The 25212-nt window shown below is 39.6% G+C and overlaps 2 protein-coding genes across 2 annotated transcripts in view; both read left to right on the top strand.

Annotated features, from left to right (window-relative positions):
• Nucleotides 1–25212, top strand: part of ATP1B3 (ATPase Na+/K+ transporting subunit beta 3) — a 42302-nt gene that overhangs the window by 360 nt on the left and 16730 nt on the right. Inside the window, exons 2-3 of the mRNA XM_007446959.1 lie at nt 19463–19591; nt 24050–24157. Of these exons, the coding sequence (XP_007447021.1) occupies nt 19463–19591; nt 24050–24157 (237 nt within the window). The remainder of the gene's footprint in view (nt 1–19462; nt 19592–24049; nt 24158–25212) is intronic.
• Nucleotides 6177–14771, top strand: LOC103090695 (transmembrane protein 203-like). Its single transcript, XM_007446980.1, has 2 exons — nt 6177–6181; nt 14090–14771. The coding sequence occupies exons 1-2, from the start codon at nt 6177–6179 to the stop codon at nt 14769–14771; spliced, it is 687 nt and encodes a 228-aa protein (XP_007447042.1).

The raw sequence follows: 25212 nt of genomic DNA, 5'->3' as shown, positions 1-25212 counted from the left end.
GGCTCCCCGCGCGGGGGCCCCGGGAGCCGCCTCTCCCTCCGCCCGCAGCGGTTTTCGCCGCGGCCGCCAGACTCGAACGCGGGCGGCGGCGCCGGAGGAGCAGCGCGGCCCCATTCATTTCCCGCGGGGTCGGCGGCGGGCGAGCGAGGCTGGGGGGCCCGCTGGCAGCCGCCGCCGGGCCGCGCCGGTTCCTTCCTCCCTGCCGGGAGTGGGCCGCACGTGCTGCCCGGGCCTGCGGCGCCGGAAGCCGGTAAACCCTGTCCCGAACCCCGAGCGCGTGGGGGCCGAGCGCCCGGCCTCCTTTGTACGGAGCGCGCCGGCCCGGAGAGGCCTGGCGGAGGCGGCCAGCGGCGCCGAGCGGTTTGGGGAAGCCCGACCTTGCCCCACGCCCGGGGAGAGGAAATTTCCACTCCCGCCGCTATCTTGTGACTCGTCCACGCTGCCACCCCAGCTGGTCGGAAGAGTGTGTTAAGTGTGTGGTCTGCACTCATGTTTTAAGCACAGAAGTACACGGTACACGAAAGTGCACTTGAGTTTGGACAGTGAAAAGACCTTTTATAAAAGGTTGCTTTCTCCCTAATTCCTTTTTAATGACACAGGTTTTCTTACCAACGTGCTTCATTGGGGGAAAGTAAATCCGGTCTGAATGGCACAGTTTTTTTCCTGTGCCTTCAAAACGTGTGATGATTGAATTTGCTAGCAGTTTTCCTCTGCATGGGTTCTTTGTTTTAAAAGAAATATTTGAACCATCCGCCAGTGCGGTGCTGCTTTAGAGTGACTCTTAATTTTTTTGGAAAAATTATGTTTATGTCTGAGTAAGGACTAGTGCGCTTCCTCCTCCCCCCTTTACACTTAAGTAAACTAGGTTTTCTTTCCTTTTGAAAAATATTTTGTTAGTTGGTCATGACAGACCTTTTTTTCTGAGTGAGAATATTTCTAGAGTTGAGAACTATTCGGGCATGACATTGTCAAGAGAAGCACGAAGAGAGTAAATTTGCTCTGACTTAGAAAATAGACTGGCTGCTGCTTGAAATCGGCTCCTCCAGAGTGGAAAGGCGGCTTAAAGTCCTATCACAAGGTGAAAGGGGCCTTGGAGGCTTTTTAGCCCAAACCCTGCTTTAGAGACGAGAAAAATGAGCCCCAGAGAGGTTGCGTTTTTACTTTGTGTAAAATTACATATTCCAAAGAGCCAAGAAAAGAACCAGTTGTCCTTTAATCCTAGTCCAGCGGTGGTATTATTTTACAGATGCCTTGCCTAACTGCATGGTAATCACGATTTTTTTCCGAATGGCTGTCTGTGGGGAACCCACTAATGTGATGAGGAAATAGATCTTGCATCTGGAATTAAATGGGGGAAAAAACTGTAAACAGTTATTATTGTTTCTAGAGTGTACTAACTTTCTGCTGAAGGAATTTTTGAGTGGTGGAGTGTGGTTAATTTGTGTAGACTACCTTTCTCGGTGCCTTCTCATTTCCAGTAATAAGTATCTGCACTTTTTGTTAGAATGACATTTCTTAGTGCAGGTTGTGCTCCTTATCTAACCTTTGTATTATATGCTTTTGGGGTAGAGATTTTATTTGGTACGTGCATTTAAATCGATAACACGCACAAATTATCAGTATGCGGCATCATGTAAGGGCAGTGGGAGTAGTACAAGTAAAGTTGGGATTAGTTTTGGAAGGATTAAGGCAAGACCTTTTTTTCAAAATCGAAAATATCAACAAATAGTAAATTTCTGGGATAATTGTAATAATAGTAAGCCAGCGGAGAATGGCATAAATAGGTGAAAGCTATCCATAATCCTATCCCAATATAAGGGCACTCACTCCAAGGAAATGTGGGAGGAGTGGTGCCTGGAGGCTGAAATCCATACTCAGCTCACTGGGCTGTGTACCCAAAGCATGGGGTGTGCCTGGAGAAAGCATATTTTCTTGTAGTTCTCAGAAAGGCAGTGTATGAGTGAGCTGCCTGATCTCATCACCCCAGAGACGTCCACTATTCATATTTTGGTATATGTCTGGGCAGACTTAAGAAATGTGTATAATGTTATTATTAATTTTTTTTAACAAAAAGAGATCATACCATAAGTGTTGCTTTATAATCTTTTGAGTATATTGTGGGCATCTTCCCATGTTAATAAATAAAGACCTATATCACCAATTTTAATAGCTGGCTAGTGTTCCATTGTATAGTTAGACGTACTGGGATTTTTTTTTTTTTAAGTTTACTTATGTGTACCGTATGTATACATGGGAGATACCCAGGGTAATAGGAGTAACTCCTGATTTTTTTTTTAACCAGTGCATTATTGTATGTATTGGTCCCTCCTCCTCCCATTCCCTTCATCCTTGTACATTTTTGCAAATTTATTTCCTTGAGATATGTTTCTACTGCTGGAATTTCTGGGTTGTGGATAACATTATGTACGTTTTATATTCTGAAAACATGTTATAGGCTTTTTTTTAAACCTCAGTGCAAATTTTTTCTTTTAGTCGCTTTTGAAATTAATGGCGGGGGGGAATTATTACCTCTATTTTTCTTTTCTTTTTTTTTTTTTTTTACATCTATTTTTTTTTTTTTTTTCTCTTGCGTTATGCGGGCCTCTCACTGTTGTGGCCTCTCCCATTTGCGGAGCACAGGCTCCGGACGCGCAGGCTCAGCGGCCGTGGCTCACGGGCCCAGCCGCTCCGCGGCATGTGGGATCCTCCCGAAACGGGGCACGAACCCGCGTCTCCTGCATCGGCAGGCGGACCCTCAAGCACTGCGCCACCAGGGAAGCCCTTACATCTATTTTTGACCTAGGTAAATTTGCTGGGCTGCTGGCATATAGAGAAAACCTTTCTCTACCTCAAGGATTCTATAAAGACATTCATTTAAGATGTTTCCTGATTTTATTTTTTACATTCAAGTCTTTAGTACATTTGTCCCATGTAATCTGAGGTTCCTCTCCAAGTGCATTATATGTGTTAAAAACACATGTTTAAAAAGCAGTTTTGCAGTTTACCTTGGGGATAAAGTGAAAATACTACGTTTCATCTCATTGCCTTATTTAAAACAGCTGTGTGAAGAATTTGATTAGCTTCTTGTATATTTGGCTAATATGTGACACTTGGTTACAGCAGTTTCAAAATGCTTATATAAATGTACTTACCTCATTCCATCTTCACAGCTTTCTACGTACACCATGTAGGTGATCAAAGAGTTCCTAAGAGCTGTTTTCTCAAGCTGGACAGTAAGGATGCATCAGGAATAAGTAGTTGCCTTTTATGAAAACACAGGACAAAGAAAATTTAGCACCTTGTGGCTGGCTGTGTTGCAGATATTAAACCTAAATGCATTACGTACAATTAGAGTAAAAGGCAGCTCAAAGATCATCTAGTGTTATTTAATTGTAGACAGTGGACCATGTGTTGCAGTTAACATTTTTAAAAATAATGAAATAGAATAGAAAAATTATCAGTTTATTCTGCCTAATAAGTTTATTCTAAGGGAAAATGTCATTCTGTGAAACCTTTTGTATTTTGGATATTCAGATACCCTGATGTAAAATGTGTTTCTTACTGTGGCTCACAATCAAGAAAAGGTTGAAAGCCACTAATCTAGCCCTGTGCCCTCATTTTCATACGTGAGAAAATTGAACCCACAGATCTGATCTGTCAGAATTCACTTTCTCAGTGTGCTCCGCAACGGGAGAGGCCACAACAGTGAGAGGCCCGCGTACCGCAAAAAAAAAAACATGATGTAATGTCATTTAATGACATCTGCTTGTGGGCTTCTTTGGAGTTCATTATCTTAAGGTTATCTGTCAATAAATGCCTTATTTTAACATGGACCTAAAACTCAAGTTACTGATTCCAAGCAGGGTCAGGATTCTGGACCAAAACTACTAATATCTACATTTTGTTCATGTGCTTCTCTTTTATTATAGGTGCATGAAGTGCTGTTTTTTCAGTCACCTGCTCCCATTCTGGGTTATGCCTCAGTAAATGCTCTGCTTTGGAGATTAGGCTCCATCCCATCTTGGGTGTCTGACTGTAGGGGAGAAGGCAAGTGTGTTTATTTTCCCAGTTTGTAAGGTATTCTTTGTCCTGTGGAGTGACGTATTAAAGAAACTTTACAAAAATTTGCACTGTTGGGAAAGTAACAGGACTTGCCTTACCCTGTGTGCAGGCTATAAATATGAAGGGCAGTGGTGGGTGTGGCAGCGGCAGCAGCTGAGGCTAACCGAGCTGTCCCCCAGCAGGAGGCAGCACTTCTGGACTGCTAGTGGAAGGGAGGGAGGGGGCAAGTGTGTGTGTGATGTTCCAGATACCTTTGTAATTACAGTAGTATGTGCTTTACTGTGTTAAAGAGCAGCCTCCCCTCACCCCCGAAGTAATTCCATTTCTTTGAAATTGACTTTTGAATTTATATTTTTAGAATTAATTTAGTCGTATTAAAAGAAGTTTAAAAACCCTCCTGTCCTTAGTAGCAACTTTACTGTGATTTATCGTTGTGTTTGATTAAGGACCGTTTAACGCTTTTATGTTCCAAACACTTTTATTGAAATATGCCAAGAGTACATGGGCAGCACACATGTATGAGCAGGAAAAAAAATCACATGTACAATAATTTTTAAAAAGTGAAGGTTCCCCTTCCCCTCCCCCTTTCTACTTCCGGCATTTCCATTACGGTTAAGCCTCTACTAAGCTAGCATTTAAAGAAAAGGAATTGTGTAATAGGAAAAAAAATTAACTTTGGAAGATAAATTTATTATGTTCTAATTATGCATTCATTATATTGATTTTGAAGTAAAACCTGTCATCTTTAATCACATAGAGTAACCACTGTTAACATTTTCCTATGTATAAAGTTTTTTCAAATGTGTAAATAAAATTTGAAAATACAGTTAGATATACCTAGTTTGATCACTTAACGTTTAAGGGGAATGTTTTTTATTCCTCTGCCACTTTCTGTTGGGGTATCCCTGGCCCTCTCCATCACCTCTGTGGGGACTGTCCACACTTCCTGCTAGAACTTACATGTTCTGGTGGCTTTAGCTATTATCTCCATTTGAGACCCCCAAATCTGCATTTCTAGTCCCTAAGACTTTTTTGTATTCTTATTACCAAATACCTGTCAGAAGTCTTCGGTTGGCTGTTTCATGGGCACCTCTTCGTGTAACTCTGTTGCCCTCGGGGCTCCTTAGCATGACATGCAGACTCTTTGCAGTCTGGTTGGCATATTTCTCTCCTGTCATCTCTGCTGTTCCACATAGTTCTCTCCCACTGCTTTTGGGCCTGTTTCCTAGCTTCCAAGCCTCTCCTTCCTTCAACTTGGCCTGGCTACTCAGGTGTCAGCTGTGATGGCCTGATCTCTGGTAAACATTTTCGAACCATTCTTTGCCTTGAGACTGGGTCAAGTGCTCCAGTGTATTCTATGATACCTTTTTCTAGTATAGTATTTATGACTTCAACAGTATTGTTGCCCGCTTATTAGACATAAGCTTCTTATTCACATCTTACCCGTCTTGAATTCCCTAACGCCTAGCCTGTTGCCTGGCACTTAGTGGGAATGTAATAAGAAGTGGTTGAATGAATGAACAGTATTATGAAATGTTCCCAGTCTAATTAAATGTAATTAGTCTTCTGCAACATTGTTTTTAATGTCTTTGATGGTTTTGGTGTATCATAGCATAATGGTTCACCCAGTGTTTGGGCATTTTCCTTTTTTTTTTTTTTTCCTTTTTGCTACAGCACTGATGGTTTTCATAGTTCAGTGTTCAGAAAAAGCTTCCACTTAACTTTCTCAGGGGAGACTCAGCTGAGTTTGACATGCCCGGGTCGTGCATCTGATTAGGATAACAACCAGGGTAATTGTCCAGGCCTCCTGTGTCCTGCTTTATTGCTCTGTTCTGCTTCTTATATGGCTCTTATGAGAACTTCATAAAGATTTTTTTTTTCTTTTTAAACTTACCTGCTCTCAGATTTAATGGGGGTTTATTTAATAGTGTCATCCTCTCCCTACAGGGTGCTATTTAACTAATAATATTTTTAAAAAGAATGCCCTAACTTAACAACCTCCCCATATCTGTTTAAACTTTGTTACTGAGTCATTGGTGGAGCTGGCTCTTATTTATGACTTCCTCCTAGTATTTTGCTGATGCCATGGTAAGGAATTGACCCTTGTCCACAGCATGAGGTACTTTGCTTTTGATGGTTTCTGGCCAGTTGGCAGTATCTGGTCCGTAAAAGTGGCCCTTACCCCTACTCCATACTTCTCTAGCCATTCCTTTCCTGGTTCTCTTGTTTCCTAGATGTAGATTTCCCAGGTGCTGTCTTTGGCCTTGTTTTCTTTTCATCTTCTTCATCTCATAAAACAATTGCAAAGATTACTGACAGATTTTACTTCTTGGTTAACATCTCTCTGAGATTCCAGTTGCTTCCTGCATATCCCATAAACCTGAGAGTGAGGCTTAGACAACTCCAGTACCTTGTTTATCAACTGATAAACAGAGCTCTTTCCCCTTCCTCCACTGAAGTTGTGAGTTGCTTCTGTATTTGCAATTTTTGAAGACTGTCACTACCATTTCTGTCATCTGGGCTCTGAACCTGGCCAAACCATGTACAATTGTACTTCCATAACATCTCTTGAATCTCTTGGTGACCCACACCCTCATTACCACTGCTATAGTTAATTCAGGAATTAATTTTCCTGAATTAAATTAAAATTAAATTAAATTAAATAGTTACTTCAGGAATTTTCTCTGACCTACTCACCACTGCCCCACCTCACTCCACCCTCCAGTATCTTGTGAAAACAGGTATTCAGAGGGAGCCCAGGGTGCTTGTTTTTCCTAGCTTCATAATGCTGACCACCTGTTGCACATTGCAGAGCCCTCAATATTCCCACCAACCCTGCCCCACTTTTTCAGGATCTGGTAGTGCCTTTTCTTGTAAATTCTCTGATTAAAAAACTTAAAGCACCAGATGAAGATCTTTTGTAAATTTATCTCAAAATTGGTCCTAGTTTAAAGAGACCACTGGCTTTCTAACTTTTATCTGCTGCTTATAAAAAGTATAGTGTTGTTGACTGGGGAAGTTGGGCTCTTCTGGTGCAGCCCCAGAAAGATCCAAGGAATCAGTTAGAATCATTGTGACCTAAACCAGTGTAACTTCACTGCTATCAGATTATTTCTAAGGCTGCAGCTTTGGTCGAGCTACTCCCTATACCCCAAAGCTGTTGGGATCCCCACTGCTTTCAGGTTTAAATCAGTTCCAGACAGCCTGGTATTCCGGATATATTACATATTGGCTTAGAACTACATCTCCAACCTTATATAATCTGTCATTTTACACCCTGCTCCCTGTACATACACCACATGTCATAGCCAAATGGGTATGTCTAAGGCACCTTGGTCTGGAATGCCCTACTCATTCCCTCTCCCATGCCCTTCATTCTCTGCATCATAAATTCTCCCCTGCTTCATAGATCTAGTGCCCTCTCTGCCGTAAGCCTTCTCGGACTTGCCCAGGTGAAAATAATACATTTATCGTCTATAACACCTAAAAATTTTGTATCCTGGATTAGAGTTGTTTATATACATTGCTCCCACTAGCGGGATGTTCTCACAGAGCAGGAATCACAGGTGCATTTTATGTCCCTACAACATGTAGCACATAGTAAGCACTTACTATTTTTTGATGAAGAAATTGTCATTTAGTCAGTTTCCACTTGTGATTCACCTGGTCGTTGGGCTAAAGTTGAGAGTATTTTGGTTAATTGGTATTAGCTCCACACTATGAAAGTCTTGTTAGTGGAGAAACTTGTTCATCATTCCCCTCAGCTCACCATGATTCCGTTCCACTAAATTTCTAATTCATTGGAGTTTCCAGATAGGGCATCGTAGTCAAAGTGAGCCTGTGGGCCTCTGTATTTTTGCTTGATAAGTCTTAGAAGTTTACCAGTATACTGAGAAGATGATCAGACTGGGATTCAGAATACAGACCTGAATTAGAATTCCACATCTCCATCTAAGCTTAGGTAAGTCATTAAAAATCTCTTGGTCTTAGTTTCCTCTGTAAGGGAGAAGTTGCACGAGATAGTTTCAGATGTCACGTTGGAATGAAAAACAAGGCCTATATAAAGGCTTTTTGAACAGGAGGCTGCAAACTTTTTCTTTAAAGGACCAGATAAATATTTTAGGCTTTGCCAGGAATGCAGTATGTGTTGCAGCTACTCAACTCTGCTGTTAGTAGCTTGAAAGCGGCCGTAAACAATATGTCTACTAGTGGCCTAGCTGCGTTTCAGTATTTTATTTACAAAAACAGGCAGCAGCCATGATTTGCTGACCTATGCTTTAGAAGTTAGTTAGTGGTCAGCGTAGGCTAATCCAAGAAACCTGAACGTGTCTTAAATGGAATGTGGACTCTTGGCTTTGTTTTTTTTCATGTAACAAAAGTTACTTCATTATTTGAGTTTTTATAGTACAGATGTGAATAGTCAGTAAGTCCACTGTCATCGTCAGCTTCTTCCCTGGGTAACCACTGTTACCTATCATACTTTTTAAAACCTATGTGGCATATCCACTTTGGATAAAGGTCTAACAATTTCCTGTACAAGTAAATATACACTTACCCCATGATCCCCAGCAGTTTACCCAAGAGAAATGAAAACATATGTCCACAAAAATACGCGAAATATTCATAGTAGCTCCAAACTGGAAAGAGCCCAGGTGTCCAGCAGTAGAATGGATAAACAAACCAGTGTCCACACAGTGGAATACGACTCAACAGTAAAAAGGAGCAAACTACAGATAACACAAAACATGGGTGAATCCCACAATTAGGCTGAGCAGAAAAGAAGCTTTACCAAAGAGAATATACTGTATAATTTCATTTCTTTGAAATTCTAAATCAAGCAATACTTACCTATGCTGGGGAAAAGCCCAGAATGGTGTTTGCCTCTAGGATGGTGGTCATGGGGATTGACTGGGAAGGGGCATGAGAACTTTATAGGGTGTTGGCAGTGTTCTGTATCTTGATAGCTGTTTGAATCATAGAGGTGAATGTATTTCTCAACAACCGTGTCATGGTACCTTGGAGATTTGTGTATTTCACTGAATGCAATTTTCCCTCAATTTTAGTTAATATAATGTTGAAGTATTTAGGGGTTAAGTGTACTGACATCTGCAACTTGAAATTCTTAAAAAAAAAATAGATAGTGAATAGATAAGAGGTAAATATAGTAGACTTTACTGTAGAATCTAGGTGGGGTTTATGCGTGTTCACTTACATTTCTTTTAACTTTTCTGTGTATTTGTAAGTATTCCTAATTGGATATTGGAGAAAAAAGAATACATGAATATATTGTTTGTCTTCACTGCCTTCTACCAGTCGCAGTCTTTCCCACAGATAATGATTGCTTATCAGTTTTCCTACCAGTCCTTTTTCAACACACTTATATATGTGTATATGTATATATATGTGTGTGTGTGTGTGTGTGTATGTATATAAGTATATATGGACTATAGGAATAATTAATTTTCCACTTTTACATGAGTAATAGGAAGAATGTATGTTCTAGAACTTGCTTTTTTTCACTTAATATGTCTTGACTGTTTCCATGTCTCTGTCTGTCTCTCCCCCCCATTTATTTATCTCATTCCTTTGAGTCATTGCATAATATTCCATAGTGTAGGGATATATATCCAAGATATATATATATATATTTCTTTGTGATGAATATTTAGATTGTTTGCAGTTTTTCTCTTGCAAATTGTGCAGTGCATGTGTGCAACTATTTATCCAGGGTAGTCACTGAGAAATGGAATCACCAGTTTATAGTATATGTTTATTTTTATATTAATTTATTGTCCTCCAGTAAAGCTGTACCAGTGTATACTCTCACCAGCAGGGATCAAATTACCTGTTTCCCGTCAACTTTCTGAGCGTTGGTTATCATCACTCTTTAAAAATTTTTGCCAGTTTGATGGGATGCTGGTGTCTTGGTTGGTTTAATTTGCAGTATCTCTGATAATTGCAACTTATGTTTGCTCAGTTTTCGTTTCTTTACAGCGACCTGCTCGTCTTTTTGCTGTCTTTTGTCTCTTAATTCTTTTATTTTAAAAATTGTACTTGTTTAAATAAATATTATTACAAATTTAACAGTCTTTTATAGGCTGTTCCTGATCACTTATCTCAAAATATATTGAATAATCCATCATTTTCTCACTGATTTGAAGTGCCCGCTTTGTTACATGGATTTTATATCGATCCTTTCTTGATTATTGTTATGTTTTGTTATTAATCTGTATCTCTGTTCCTGTGTCATTATCACTCTGTAGCATGTAAGCTCTATGTAAGCGTTTAAAATAAAATAAATTTGTGAAATCTGTGCGAGTACTGTCTGTTTAGTTTTGGTATCTGGAGAGTGCTAGCCTTATAAAGATTTAGGTAACTTACAGAGCATACAAAAAGGATAGCTCGTGTGTAGAGAAAGAATCTACTTGAAAATTGGGAGAACTAAAGCCGTTTGGACATAGTGTCTCTTTTAGGGATAGAGCTCTTTATTTCTTGTAACAACTTCTGATTTGAATATGTTTATTTTCTTTAAAAATCATATATTTCATCTATTTTCGAGCTTACTAGTTGGAAATTGGTTTTATTGATAAAATTAATGTTTTTTTTGCATTTGTTTCCATTAACTTGTGCTTGTATCTTAAATCTCCTACTTTCTTTGAATTTATTTTACTCTTGAATTTAAAACCTGGCTTTTTTGGTTAGTCTGGTTTTTTAGTGAATGCGTATAAGGCTATGGATTTTCCTTTGTGTTCTGCTTTGGCTACATGATTGTTTTGAATTTTGAATGTTTTGGGTTTTGTTGTCTTTTTAATCCAAAGGTTATTTAGCAGTCCATTTTCTAAATTTTTGTTATACTTCTCTAACATACTTTGATTTTGAAAAATGTGGCCTTGATTTTTTTTTTTTTTTTTAGGTTTGTTATTTTTTATTTTGTTTTGGTTTGGTTTTTTGAAATTTAAGTCGTGGTCAGTTTTGAGGCAATGTTCCAGGTTTATGAAGAGTATATTTTCTGGTGACTATAAAGTTTTACATATATTAAATAACTATTAGTTGTGTTTTTAAAATATTATCCTTTTTGTTATTGTTTACCTGATCTGTGGATTTCTGGAAGAGGTACGTTAAAATCTCTACAGATGATTGTGATAAATTTTGCTTTACATATCTTAAGCCACTTAGCATCACAAATGTTATGGCTTTTATGCTGTATCTTCTTGATGTGTTTTGTTTACTTTTTATTAATAGAGAATATCTTTGCTTTGTTAGTACCTTTTGACTTGAATTCTAAATAGTTTGCTTACAGGAATAATGCCACTTCTACATTTCTTTTTGCTAGCCAAGATCTACTTTATTTTCAACCAGTATGTGTTATAATTTTAGGTTTCTATCTATAAATAGCATTTATTTATAGTGCTATAAGGTTTTCTTTAACCCACTTTGAGAATGTCTTTTATTAGACTACTATTAAATTATTCCTACCTTAATATTTTGGGGATTTTTACTTGTTATTAAATTAAAATCAAATTTTAACCATGTAAAATACAGACTAATGTAGTGGCAAAAGGAGATCATTGGCTGGCTGAAGGATGTACAGATTGCGAACGGGCACAAGGAACCTTTCAGAGGTGATAGAAATGTTCTGTATCATTAGTGTAGTGGTGGTTTCACAATACATGCAACTGTCTACTCATTGGGATTGTGCACTTGGAATCAATGAAAATTATTGTATGTAAGTTATTCCTCAGACCTGATAAGGAAAAGAAATTAAAATCAACACTTAACTTAGATGTTACCAGCAAGTCTTACTGGTTTCTTTGCTCACCATTGCTTTATATATTTAAAAACTTTAAAAGAAAGAAAACTTTAAAAACTGAAAAATGTACAATTATATTAGCTTTTTCTAGAATTTAGTCTGTGAACTTTGTCCTTTTTTTTCAGGTTAGATAATATATAAGTTTTTCTTCCAAAAAGAAGGAAATGAAGACAGTGTAGCTAAAACTTAAAGCCTCCTCAGTTTGGAATATACTGTTTTATTTTTGGCTGATGAGATATCTGTCAGTCATATTTCTCTGCTCTAGGTAAAACCCGTTTTATCTTTTTAGAAGCTTTAAGAAATTTTCACTTTATTATTAGTGTTCTGAAATTTTACCTTTTTCTATCTAGGTATAGGGTATTTTCTAATATTTTTCAATCTTTTCCAATCTAGACACAAAATGTGTTATTTCTTTGGGCATTCCTCCCCATCCCCTTTTCTGGTGGAATTCCTGTTAGATTTATTGATATTCTGTCTCCCGTGTCTCAACAATCTCCATACACTCTCTCTTTCTTTTTGCCCAGTATTGTAAAACACCTTGGTTCGATCTTTTAGCTCACTGAATTTTTCTTTGGCTTGGCTAGTTCTCTAGGTTAGGCCTTCTTCCAAATTTTTGTTTTTTAAATAGCTTTATTGAGGTATAATTGTGACATATGGTAAACTGCACGTATTTAAAATTAAAATGTATAACTTGAGTTTTGATGTGTATTCACCTATATGCATATACATATATTGTACCCATGGAACTATCACTCTAATCAAGATAATGAAAATATTCATCACTCCCCAGATTTCCTCTTTCCCATTTGTAATCCTTTTCTTTCCCTACCTCCCCAGTATCCAGGCAAAAATAGATCTGCTTTTTGACAGTTTAGATTAGTTTGTATTTTCTGAAACTTTAAATGCATGGAATCATGTAGCGTATTCTCTTTGGGGTCAGGAGTGCTGAGTTGTTTCGTTCAGCACAGTTACTCTGAGAAGTAGTTCATGAATAGTATTCCATTGTATTATATACCAGAATTTATTTATTAATTCATCTGTAGATGTGCTTTTGGGTTGTTTGGAGTTTTTAGTGGTTACAAATAAAGCATTACGAATATTCATATACTTCTGCGAACGTGTGCTTTCGTTTTTCTTGGTTAAATATCTAGGAATGGATTGGCTGGATCCTATCATAGGTATATGCTACTAACTTTTCAAAAAATTGTTTTCCAAAATCGGTTTTTGTTTTGGCACATTCCCGCCAGCAGTGTATTAGAGTGTCAGCTGCTCCGCTCCTAGATCATCACTTGGTATGGTCAGTCTTTAGAATTTCTAGCATTCTGGTGAGCATGTAATGGTTTTGATTTGCCCTTCCTGGATAACTAGGCATGTTGAGTATGTTTTCATGAGCTTTATTGTTTTGCAATTCTCATTACATCTTTGATGAAGTTTCTGTTCAAAACTTTTGTCCATGTTTTAGAAATTTGTTTTGTTGTAAGAGTTCTTTATATATTCTAGATGCAAATAAGTAATTTATTGGTTTCATATTATGCAAAATATTTTTCCCAGTCTTTGGTTTGCTTTTTTGCTAGGTGTCTGGATTTTTTTTTATTATTATTTGACTCTTCTCCAGTTCAGCTATCTGCTAAGTTTTTAAATTTTAACAATCAGAATATGAAATCAGATTTTGAAAAATTATCCTCTTACCTTATACTCTGTATTTTAATTATACTCATGTTACCCCCCCGGTTCTGTACCCTGTTACAACCCAGTTTTTTCGGGCATTACTTTCTTTGTTGCGTTTGATACTTTATTGGATTAGTTTTTCTTCTCAGTATTTTGTAATTATTGGTTCTCTGCATCTCCTCTTTGTATTTAGACTTCCCTGTCATAGCATTCAGGGACGAGGCATAGGTAGCCAAGAGCTGGTTAGATATGGAGATTCTCTATGGAGAGATTTATATTTTTGCCAACCCATCCAGGACCTTGCCCAGTTTTTATCCCAAACCCCAGTGTTCCCTTCTTCATAGCATGTACAAAAATTAACACACAGTGGATCAAAGACCCAAACTTAAAGAGCTAAAACTAAAAATTCTTAGAAGAAAATATAATTACAAGTCTTCATGACTTTGGATTAGGCAAGTGGTGTTTTCGATATGATACCAAAAGTCAAGCAACCAAGGAGAAAAATAGATGTTGGACTTCCTTGAGATTAAGAACTTTTCTGCTTTAAAGGACACTGTTGGCGCCCAGCGGGGCATGGCGTCTGAGCAAGGCGGGCATCGGCTGGCGGCCAGTGCTGGGTCCTGGGCTGGGGCCGAGAGCCAGGGCAGGCAGGGCCACTTTCTGCAGCTCGCTGGCCGCGACGACGGCGCAGGCGCCAGCGAGGCCCGTGGGGAGTGGCGGCGCAGCCCGGTGGGTGGAGACCGTTGCCCGGGCCCTGGCCCGCACTCAACCGGAGCGATGCTTTCTTTCCGCGCTCGGGGAGCTGGTGCAGTGGCTGGGCTTCGCTCCCCTCGAGGTCTTCGTGCACCTGATGGCCCTGTCGGTGTTCTCCGTGCTGCTGGCCCTGTGTGTGGACGGCCTGGCTTCTGGCCTCTCCTGGTGGAACGTGTTCATGTCCTTCTTTGCCGCTGACCGGCTCAGCACCAACTTCACCACTGTTGTCTCCGTGCGCCTCTTCCAGGACGGAGAGAAGCGGCTGGCCGCGTTCCGCCTTTTCTGGATACTCACGGTTCTTAGCCTGAAGTTCGTCTTCGAGATGTTGTTGTGCCAGAAGCTGGTGGAGCAGACTCGGGAGCTCTGGTTCGGCCTGATCACGTCTCCGGTCTTCATTCTCCTGCAGCTGCTCATGGTCCCTGCCTGCCGGTCAACTAGGCTCGCAGAAGAAAAGCTAGAATGCGGGACCCCACGCTGAGGTCCCACTTCCGCCGCACCAGAGGAGGAGTCTTGGTCTGAAAGCCACCTTGTGCCCTGCTGAGTGCCCAGCTTCCCCTCTAAAAGTCATGTCTGAAATTGTTCCCTCAGCAGGGCTGAAAAGAGCAGCCTTGATTCTTAAAACGTATTCCCTCTTATTTCATGCTTTGAATAGCTAATCTTGAATTGAGATCCTGAGAAGGCCAGACAGTCCTGAACTCCTCTGACAGTTGGAAACTGCATATAAGTAAAATGTCCTGATGGGCTCTGAGTATTATCATGGATCCTGGGAAAGTACCCACTGGGCAAAGGCTGCAAAGCTGGACTCGGGATTTCCCCAGGCCAGCAGTGCTGACCTGAGAGCTTACTGTCCCATTCCCCCAGACAAGACTTCCTTAGATGCTTGAGCTCTAAAAAGTGTAACCAGGCAGACAGGAGTATGTTGAATAAGCATGATCAGGACCCTATCTGGGTATCTGTCGCCTGAGAAAAGAACTTGCTTTCAAGGCACTGCTTGGTTTCCTATCCCAGCAGATTGCAGTGTCACAACTTTTCCACCACCTCGTGGCCAGCACTGTTAGTGCGCCTGAGACCTTTAGGCCACCCTAAGGGACTAGAGAGAGGAATAGGTGCTCTGATGCGCATAGCCATTGAGACCTACACATGGGAAGTTTGCAGATGGTCTCAGCCCACGCCTGTCGGCCTAAGGGCTTTGGTTTGATGCCAGTCGGGTGCCAAATGAGAACATTTGCTGAGATAAAAATAAAATAAGAATGTTTTGCTGAAAAGAATAATAATAAAGGACACTGTCATGAAAGTGAAAAGACAACCCACAGGATGGGAGAAAATAATTGAACATCATGTATCTGACAAGAGCTTGTGCCTATAATATATAAAGAACTCTTAGAACTCAATAAAAAGACAACCCAATTTAAAAATGGGCCAAGGATCTGAATAGACAGTTCTCTAAAGAAGGTACAAATGACCAATAAGCTCATGAAAAGATGCTCAACATCATTAGTCATTAGGGAAATGCAAATTAAACCCACTAGGAAGTATTAATGAGAATGTGGAGAAATTGGAATCCTGCTGGTGGGAATGTAGAATGTTGTAGATGCTTTGGAAAATAGTCTGGTACTTAACTCAAAATACTAAACAGAATTACCATATGACCAAGCAGTTCCACTCATAGGTGAATGAAATGTGAATTATATTCAATAAATAGCTCCTTAAAAAAATTTGAATATACAAAGGACTTTAAATTTGTACTTGTCCATATAATTGATTTTTAAAAAAATTATACCTGCCTCTGCTTTAAGTTATTTTTAACTATAAACAGGTTATTAATTTATTTACCAAGGGGAAGTTGTTTCTCATCAGAACTCTCTGAGGATAAGGCATAATCTTTCTACTGTCTAGGTACCCTCAGGTAACTAGGAAGTTTGCAGAAGTAGGGAGTCAGATCACACGGTCTCAAAGTGTGTTGAACGGGTGTGGATGTCCAGGCCTTGATGAAGCCTAATGACTTACCTGTTCCCTGCTTACTACATTAACTAGCGCTGAGGCAGACATGGCACACTGAACAGGTCCCATCTGCACTACCTATTACTCAGGTAGCGTAGCTCAATTCGTTTCATCCCTGTCATTGTCAGGAATGCATCTGAGTAAATAACTGCAAGATACTGATACATAAGAACAGCAGTTTACAGCTTCTGTTTTTATTTTCAGGTATTTTTTTCCTTAGTGTAGGAGAAAGGCGGTTAAGTTGATAAAGTACTGCCATCCTTGTGAGTGGTCTTTCGTATATGGTTTTTACAAGTGAGATTAATTTTAGTTTTTTTTTTTTTTTTTTTTTTTTCTTGCGTTATGCGGGCCTCTCACTGTCGTGGCCTCTCCCATTTGCGGAGCACAGGCTCCGGACGCGCAGGCCCAGCGGCCATGGCTCACGGGCCCAGCCGCTCCGCGGCATGTGGGATCCTCCCGAAACGGGGCACGAACCCGCGTCTCCTGCATCGGCAGGCGGACTCTCAAGCACTGCGCCACCAGGGAAGCCCTAATTTTAGTTTTTAAATGTTAAGTTTGTTCTTGGCGAGAGGATCTTATCAAGCAGGGGAAATTGGCTTCAGTGCTGAAAATCACTTATCTACTCGGTACACTCCCTACATTCAAAATTGACTTAATGGCCACTAGTACATGACATCAGGTTTGGGACATGGCTGTTAATCTGTGTATCTATTTTATGAACCTAACTTTTTTTTTTTTTGAGATTTTTTTGATGTGGACCATTTTTAAAGTCTTCATTGAATTTGCTACAATATTGCTTCTGTTTTATGTTGTGGTTTTTTTTGTTTTTGTTTTTTTTGGCCCCGAGGCATGTGGGATCTTAGCTCCCCGACCAGGGATGGAACCCGCACCCCCTGCATTGGAAGGTGAAGTCTTAACCGCTGGACCACCAGGGAAGTCCCAACCCAACTCTTTATAGGAAGTTTTTACACTTTAGTTCGTGTTTGCTATATGTTCATTTGCTTTGTAACCGTTTTTATAAATCCGCTTTATATTATTTTTCCTGAAAATTTAAAATCAAATTTGAAAATGGTAAGCATATTTTCAGATGACTTTGAAACACCGTTAAATAATTAAACTCCTGGCACTTCTGTTTTAAACTTCTCCAGTTTAATATCTACTGCGTCAGTTGACAAACTACTGTGGCCTCAGTCTGCCTGCTCTGTAAGTGAGGCTTTATTGGATGGAACACATTCCCCACTCATTATCACATTTATATATTTGTACCCTGGTCTGCTCTGTGGAGGAGTTTATCCATTAGTTCCTACAAATACCCAGATCTGAAAGAATGGTTTTTCTTCTGTATCTCATTAAACCATCCTTTGGGCTTTGCACGTATTTCATCTACCTCTGTAGTAAACTGATCACTTCTTTGAGATTGGTCTTCCTTTGTGTTTCTGCAACAGGATCACTCTGTGTGATAGGGAAGTGATGCTGTCTGGAGGCGACATCCTGTGCTCCTTTCTTCCTTCTGTCCTTTCGCTCCCTATTTTGGCCTCCTGGTAATTGGGGCAGGGGGAGGACGGGGAATGCTGGTCTAAATTAAAATGAAATTGCTTTAACTGTTTCCCCTTTGCTTAAAAAAAGGGAAGGTAGTTTCCTGGCCCGCAGGTAACAAATGAAAGTTATCTAGCTTTTGCCACAATCTGTTTCCGGGTCACAGGGTCTTTTGAGCATCACAAGAACGTTGTAGAGCCACTCCGCAGAAGAAAAATGGATATCTTCAGAAGTGTATTATTACAGAAGTCATAGAAACTCTGAAGTTAATCCTTCTGGGGATGAGTGAGGGTGAAGGGTCCATAGATTCCAGGTTAGGAACCCCTGCTCTAGCCCTTCTACTAGGACAAATATTAATAAGCAGGTTTATGTTAAGACTGGAAAATGAAGCTGATGTTTATTCAACTTTGGGGAATTAAGTGTTCTTTACTGTTGCTGTAACTGGGGATTTATTGAATATTCTTTGATCAGGTTTTCTTTTGGCCGTGCTGCGTGGCATGTGGGATCTTAGCTCCCCAACCAGGGATCCAACCCGTGCCCTCTGCATTGGAAGCGCAGAGTCTTAACGATTCGACTGCCAGGGAAGTCCCCTTTGATCAGTTTTTAAATGTTCAAATATAAATGTGTGACATTAACAATATATTCTAGTATATAATCTTGATGGTGACCACTTACGATGTTAGAGCTTTGAATATAGACATTTGAGAAGAAAAATTCTAGATGTTCACAAAATAAATCACTGGCTTAGGATAGATCTTAGTGTTTCCAGATTGTGAAGAAAAAAAGGTTAAGCCCTTGATGTTGAAACTTGCGTCTGCCAGCTCTTGCTGCGTGCTTAGCAGTGGAGTTGTCAAGTCCCACTGGTTGGGATGCTCCTCTCTTCACTTCTGCATAACGCTTCCACTCAACCAGTGTTTCCAAAACTTTATTCATTGATACCAGCTTCATGATTTACCTTCTCTGCATGTTTCCTGGCTATTCTCTAAATCAGCTCACTTTTTAAAACCCAAATTTATGCTAATAACTACTGTGAAATACAGGGTTGATGGGCTAATTCTTTTTTTGTTTTTTGGCCGCCTGTGAGGCATGCAGAACTTCCCCTAGGATTGAACCCATGGCTCCTGTAGTGGAAGCACGGAGTCTTAACCACTGGACCACTGGGGAAGTCCAATGTGTTAATTTTTTTGTTTGTCACATATACATACTGGGGGTTTTGTCCAACCTAAAATCATCCTTTTTCTTTCTAGAGAGCATTAACTCCATTTCGGGAAATACTCCCTTATGTGCTGGAATTTTAAAGCTCTGATCTTGAATCAGTATGATCTGTGGAAGCTACTTGTACTTGGAAGTATCAGAGGAGAGGAGGGGGTCCCAGGTTGTGGGTGGGTGCTGCCTGCTGAAATACCCCTTCCTTGGGCAAATTCATATCGCTCTGAATATGAAGATACTTGGCTGTGTGCATGGCAAAGCTTGGAGTTTTAGCCTTGCAATGATGGGTCTGTTTTTTTACCCTGGCCACATCACTCACACACACACACACACACACACACACACACACACACACACACACACACACACACACACACACACTGTGCATATCTTCAACTTTATGAGTTTTATTTTCTTTTACAGGTTTGATCTTGCTCTTCTACCTAGTCTTTTATGGGTTCCTGGCTGCACTCTTTTCATTCACAATGTGGGCTATGCTTCAGACTCTGAACGATGAGGTTCCAAAATATCGTGACCAGATTCCTAGTCCAGGTAATTAATTATGTTGCGATTATCATGGCTTCTAACAAAATTGGGTTATACTTTGTCTTCTCCGTAAGTCTGTATTATATAGCTGGTAGAAGATGTTAAACTTTAGGGTTAGATAATGTGAAAGTTTTGATTTTGTTTGTTGTTTAATATTTACATAGTGATATAAAGACCTTTAATATTTACATACTGATATAAAGACCTTTAATATTTACACAGTGATACAAAACCCTGGCTGATAAATCTTGAGTCTTTTGCCAAGAGTAAGCAGAAATGAATATTGAGAGTTAAAGTGAAGCCAGATTGATGAATATAGTTATAGTTATGAATGGTGTTTATGAATATTGTGTAGTAGTTTCACTTTGCTCTGAGTAATTTACTTATGAAGTATATATTTCAGCTCTGGTGTGGGTTAGAGCATTGGTCTTGTAAAATACATGTTTCATGTTTCTTTTGTTTGTTTTGTTTTTTTGCGGTACGCGGGCCTCTCACTGTTGTGGCCTCTCCCGTTGTGGAGCACAGGCTCCGGACGCGCAGGCTCAGCGGCCATGGCTCACGGGCCCAGCCGCTCCGCGGCATGTGGGATCTTCCCGGACCGGGGCACGAACCCGTGTCCCCTGCATCGGCAGGCGGACTCTCAACCGCTGCGCCACCAGGGAAGCCCCATGCTTCGTGTTTTTAATTGCTTAGTATGGAAATGGTAAGAAGTCAATAGAGAATAAAATGAGTATACTCTTAATATGTTGAATTATTCTCTATTGATTGTCTTAGGGAAAAAAATTTCCTCTAGGATACTGGAGAATGTACCTTCGTACGGAAGAAAATCTTAACTGGAGCACTGTTTAAGTCACATTTTCTCCTTCCTGATTTTATTCTTTTTAAACAGTTGGTCTTTGAATGTTAGCTCCGCTTTCGTTGGTGCACACGGCCCTTGTCCTCAAAGTGCTGGCAATTTTTATAGAAGTAAATAGCAATAATGTGCAGAACTCCAGTGTATCTAATTCCCAGAAATATAAACAACGTCCAGAGATGCTAGCAAAGGGACGGCTCTCCATGGAGGAGCGTGATTTGGGCAGCAGGCAGAGTGGGCATGCAGGCCAGGGAAGGTGGGAGTCTGCAGCAGGAGGTTTCTGTCTGCAGCAGTGGTTCTCTTCCAGCAGTGATTTGCCCCCCAAGGCCATTCAGCACTGTCTGGAGACATTTTTGGTTGTCACAACTGCAGACGTGCTACTGTGAGTAGAGGCCAGGGGTGCTGCTAAACATCCCTATAGTGCATGGGGCAACCTCCCACAACAAAGAATCATCCAGTCCAGAATGTCATTAGGCCCACGGCTGAGGAACCCTAGCCTAGATCCTTGCCCACTGCATGGACTTCTCAACTATATCAGCAGCGAGATTGAACCAGTTTCCCCAACCAGTTTTCTTAAAAAATTTGTTCTAATGGCTTTTCCTTTGTTTACAGCTAATATTTATCTAAATATCATGAATAACTCTTTTGGTTTATTTGACCATGTATCTGAGACCAGCTCCATGCTAGTTTTTTCCTCATCTTTCATTGTAGCCCTGTTTTCTTTCTACCTAGATGAATTCTAAGATAATTATTTCTCTTGCTGCCTTCAGTTATGTGACTATTACTGTTGAACATAAGCTGATCTATTTCAGAAATATTAAACCATTTATAATTTCATGAATAATATAAGCAGTAAAATGTGTTCAATATACTTTTTTAAGTATATACGTTTAAACTGAGTTCCTTAAAATCATTCACCAAGTGTATTATATATAGTACTTAAAAACTTAATATTAGTTCAAATAAACAAATATATATGCACATGTATTCATATTATATATCAATATAATATTAGATGAATGTATACTAGTTTGTTAAATATGATTTTCTCTTCATAAAGGAATTATGGGTAATTAAATTTTATTTCTACTTCTTTTTTCTAAGGTTTTTTTTTTTTTTTTAACAATGACCATATTACGTTTTTTTTTTTTTTTTTTTTGCGGTACGCGGGCCTCTCACTGTTGTGGCCTTTCCCGTTGCGGAGCACAGGCTCTGGACGTGCAGGCTCAGCGGCCATGGCTCACGGGCCCAGCTGCTCCGCGGCATATGGGATCTTCCTGGACCGGGGCACGAACCCGCGTCCCCTGCATCGGCAGGCGGACTCTCAACCACTCCGCTACCAGGGAGGCCCTAAGTTTTATTTTTAAATGGCATCATTTCAATAATGTATTTGCACCTGGTAAAATAAATGCTAGTTTGAAATTGGTATGTGTATTAACATATACATGCATATAATATAAACATGTACCATCCATGCACACCCCTATAGATGCACACACATGCATACACACATATTCATGCTCCAATGGTTTAAATTGTAAAGACCTAAGAGTTACTGTAGTTTTCACATTCTGTTGATGTTCATGGTTTGGGGTAAGCCAAGACTTTATTTGGAGGATGTAGGTGTACTGCGTCAAAAAGTGCAGCTGTACGGCACACTCCTGCTGTGTTTTCTTTTACTTAAGAGTTTCAAACAGGCTGTTAAATGAACTAAGGCTCCAAGAGCATTGCTCAGCAAGATCTAAGAAGTAACTTGTATCAGAAATTCAGTTTTAGACATTCTGGTCTGCAGAGTTTTTGTAAATTGAGTCGTTTAAAACTTCCCATAGAAATAAGTCATGTTAAAGGAATGTAATCTTTTTTTCTTTTATAAAGCATAGACATTTTCATATTTTTCTTTAAAATTTCTTTCAAACTGGATGTTTTATTAAAAGTTGGGTTTTTCTTAAAGTTGGGTGTTTTTATACAGTTATGTATAAGCTGCCTTGATTCTGTTACTTTTTCACTTACAGTATATTATGTCTTGTTCCTTCTGTAAAACCTTAAAAATGAAAACATACAATTTCAGACATACACAGATGGTCACTTCATATACTGGATGGCCAGGTTTTATTTCTACATTGAACATTTTTATTAAAAAGTCAGAAAGTTACTATTGATTTTGTAGTAGGTGGAGGGGTGAGGAAAAATAGGCATATGAGATCCTCCAAATCCAAGTGACCTGGTATGTTGAGATAGTAGGTGAATGGGAATCTAATTGGGGCTCTTCTGTGCTGTATATGGAATAAGATTTGCTCTGCCATTTGGGAACACTGAGTGTTTCATCATAGTTGAGTAGCATCGGATCTATTGTAGTTTAACTCAAGAACCATGCAGATCAACAAAGGCAAGTATTTAGGATTTGAAAGAAACTGGGTTTGATCTAAAACGAATTAGATGTCTATGAGCAGCAATTTTTTTTTTTTGGCTGCATTGGGTCTTCATTGCTGTGCACAGGCTTTCTCTAGTTGCTGCAAGCAGGGGCTGCTCTTCGTTGCGGTGCGCAGGCTTCTCATCATGATGGCTTCTCTTGTTGCGGAGCACAGGCTGTAGGCGTGCGGGCTCAGTAGTTGCAGCACATGGGCTTCAGTAGCTGCAGTACATGGAGAGCAGCAAAAGCAATTTTAATGAAAACTAAAACAACCTTGTTATTTATTTTCAGATTCAGCGCAAGGCTTATCTATAATAACTTTGATATATGGGGAATGTTTAGAAACTAGTGAGAATTTTAGGATTTTTTTGTTTAAGCCTTTGTGCAAGGCTGAATGTAGATCTAATGCTTTTAAATTAAACAAATTTGTTTTGTGAAGTAGAGTTGATTTACAATGCTGTGCCAATCTCTGCTGTACAGCACAGTGACTCAGTGATACACGTACAGACACACTTTTGATATCATGCTTTTAAATCAAGGAAAGCTTAAAGTTGGAAGCCTGATTGTTACAGATAAACAGACTTACATTTTCTGTTAATAAACTCATGCAAACATATTCTATATACATGGGTGTTGATTGCTAATGTGAAATTGTTGATGGTTATGCGTCAATTCAGTATGAGAAAACCACATTTTAGTTATCGAGCAGTGTTTATTATTGAAGGAAGAATATTTAACCGTATAGGCCTCTTTCATTGAATAAGGTAAGCTTTCTTTACGAGTGTTTTCATACAGTTGTAATTTGAATGACAAAAGTGCTTAGACTTTGATTTGCTAAAATTTTCTCTGTATATTAATGGCAAATTGGCAAAACCTAAAAATATTTAATAGAAAATGAATGTAGGAAGTACAAAGTAAAACTTGTATCTTTTAAATTAAGGAACAGAGCAATTCTAAGATTTAGAGGAGGTTTCTAATTGGTAATGACCGAGGTGATTTTGAAGATGTGGAATTTTTTCATTTTAGATGTCTCTTCGTAGTCAGATAGAAGTGGGAGGTTCTTGATAATTTCAACCTACCTGTGAAAACAATTTCCACAAAATTTACTGAGATCTTCCTTTTTAGAGATAAGAGTAAGGAGAAGGAAGGAGAGAAGGGAATTGCTATAATTAATTTCCCCCCTTTTCTTTTATCTCTATAGGGCTTACGGTTTTTCCAAAACCGGTGACGGCATTGGATTTTTCATTCAGCATGTCTAATCCAGAGTCCTATAGAGGGTACATTAATGACCTTAAGAAATTTCTAAAGTGTAAGTATGTTTTTTTAGAGTAAGTTAAAAAGTTTAGTTATTACAGAAACTAGTACCAAATTATGATTACTTTTAGAAACATTATTAGAGTTTGTCTTGCCTTTACTTTCTTTCTGTTAAACACAGTCAATTGAGAGGACTTGGCAAGTAGAATTTACGATTATTCATGATGAATTTATGATTAGTCCGTATTCTGACTTACGGAAAGCACAGGGGCCTAACCCTAATGGGCAGTTTATTTGATTTTTTTTTTATCTACCCTTTAATAAGTACATGAGTAAGTTCATTGAAGCATAACATTTATATCTGCATCAAAACAAATAGCATGTGACTAATGGAGCAAAACTATATTATAAAATGATACCTCTAAGGATTTGGATCTTCGGGTCCAGTGTAGTGCTTGTGGTGTGGGGACGAGGAATGGTGTTCGTCATTAAAAGAAAAAAAAGCTTGTGTATCGGTTGTGAGTTTTTCAGAGCTACTGGTTTGCAGTGCTTTCTGATAGCCGTCCTGGCCCAGTTTTCTCTTCTGTTTTGTCTGCCCTGACTCCATGGTATTAACATTCACACGAATAGCCATCAAGCGCCATGGCCTCTTGGTTCATGGTTGCCGCAGCTCTTCCTCAGCCACACTCTCCTGCAGTTGCTGCTTAGAATGTGCAGGACTCCATTGCCACGGTCGCTGATGGGGCTCTCTACACAACCTTCTCGTTTGCTTAACTTGCCCTCGCTCTTTGTCTCCCTCACTGGGACTTCCAGTTCACTGACCCTTTTATTTTATCCCAGCCACTCCCTGCTCAGCTGCCCTTCTGGTCAAGCTTGTCAATTCCATAGTTTTTCATTTCATTTTTACTTAAGCCAGTACTCTAAAATCCCTCGCCTCTTAGTCCGTTTGTCATAAAACTTGCAAGTAGATGAAGCCGTGTAATGCCCCTAGATGAAGCCCTGTAATTCCTGGATGGAGCTCTTCCTTTGAGCCTGCCCTCTGAAGACTAATTAGCACTGTGAATACTTGATCACCTCCCTCAAATGGATCCGATCTACTGCCTGGCAATC

This window comes from Lipotes vexillifer, unplaced genomic scaffold (assembly GCF_000442215.2).
Source record: "Lipotes vexillifer unplaced genomic scaffold, Lipotes_vexillifer_v1.1 scaffold40, whole genome shotgun sequence".
In the NCBI taxonomy this organism is placed as follows: Eukaryota; Metazoa; Chordata; class Mammalia; order Artiodactyla; family Lipotidae; genus Lipotes; species Lipotes vexillifer.
Note: the sequence above shows the minus strand (reverse complement) of the source record. Positions and strands in the feature narration are given on the sequence as shown.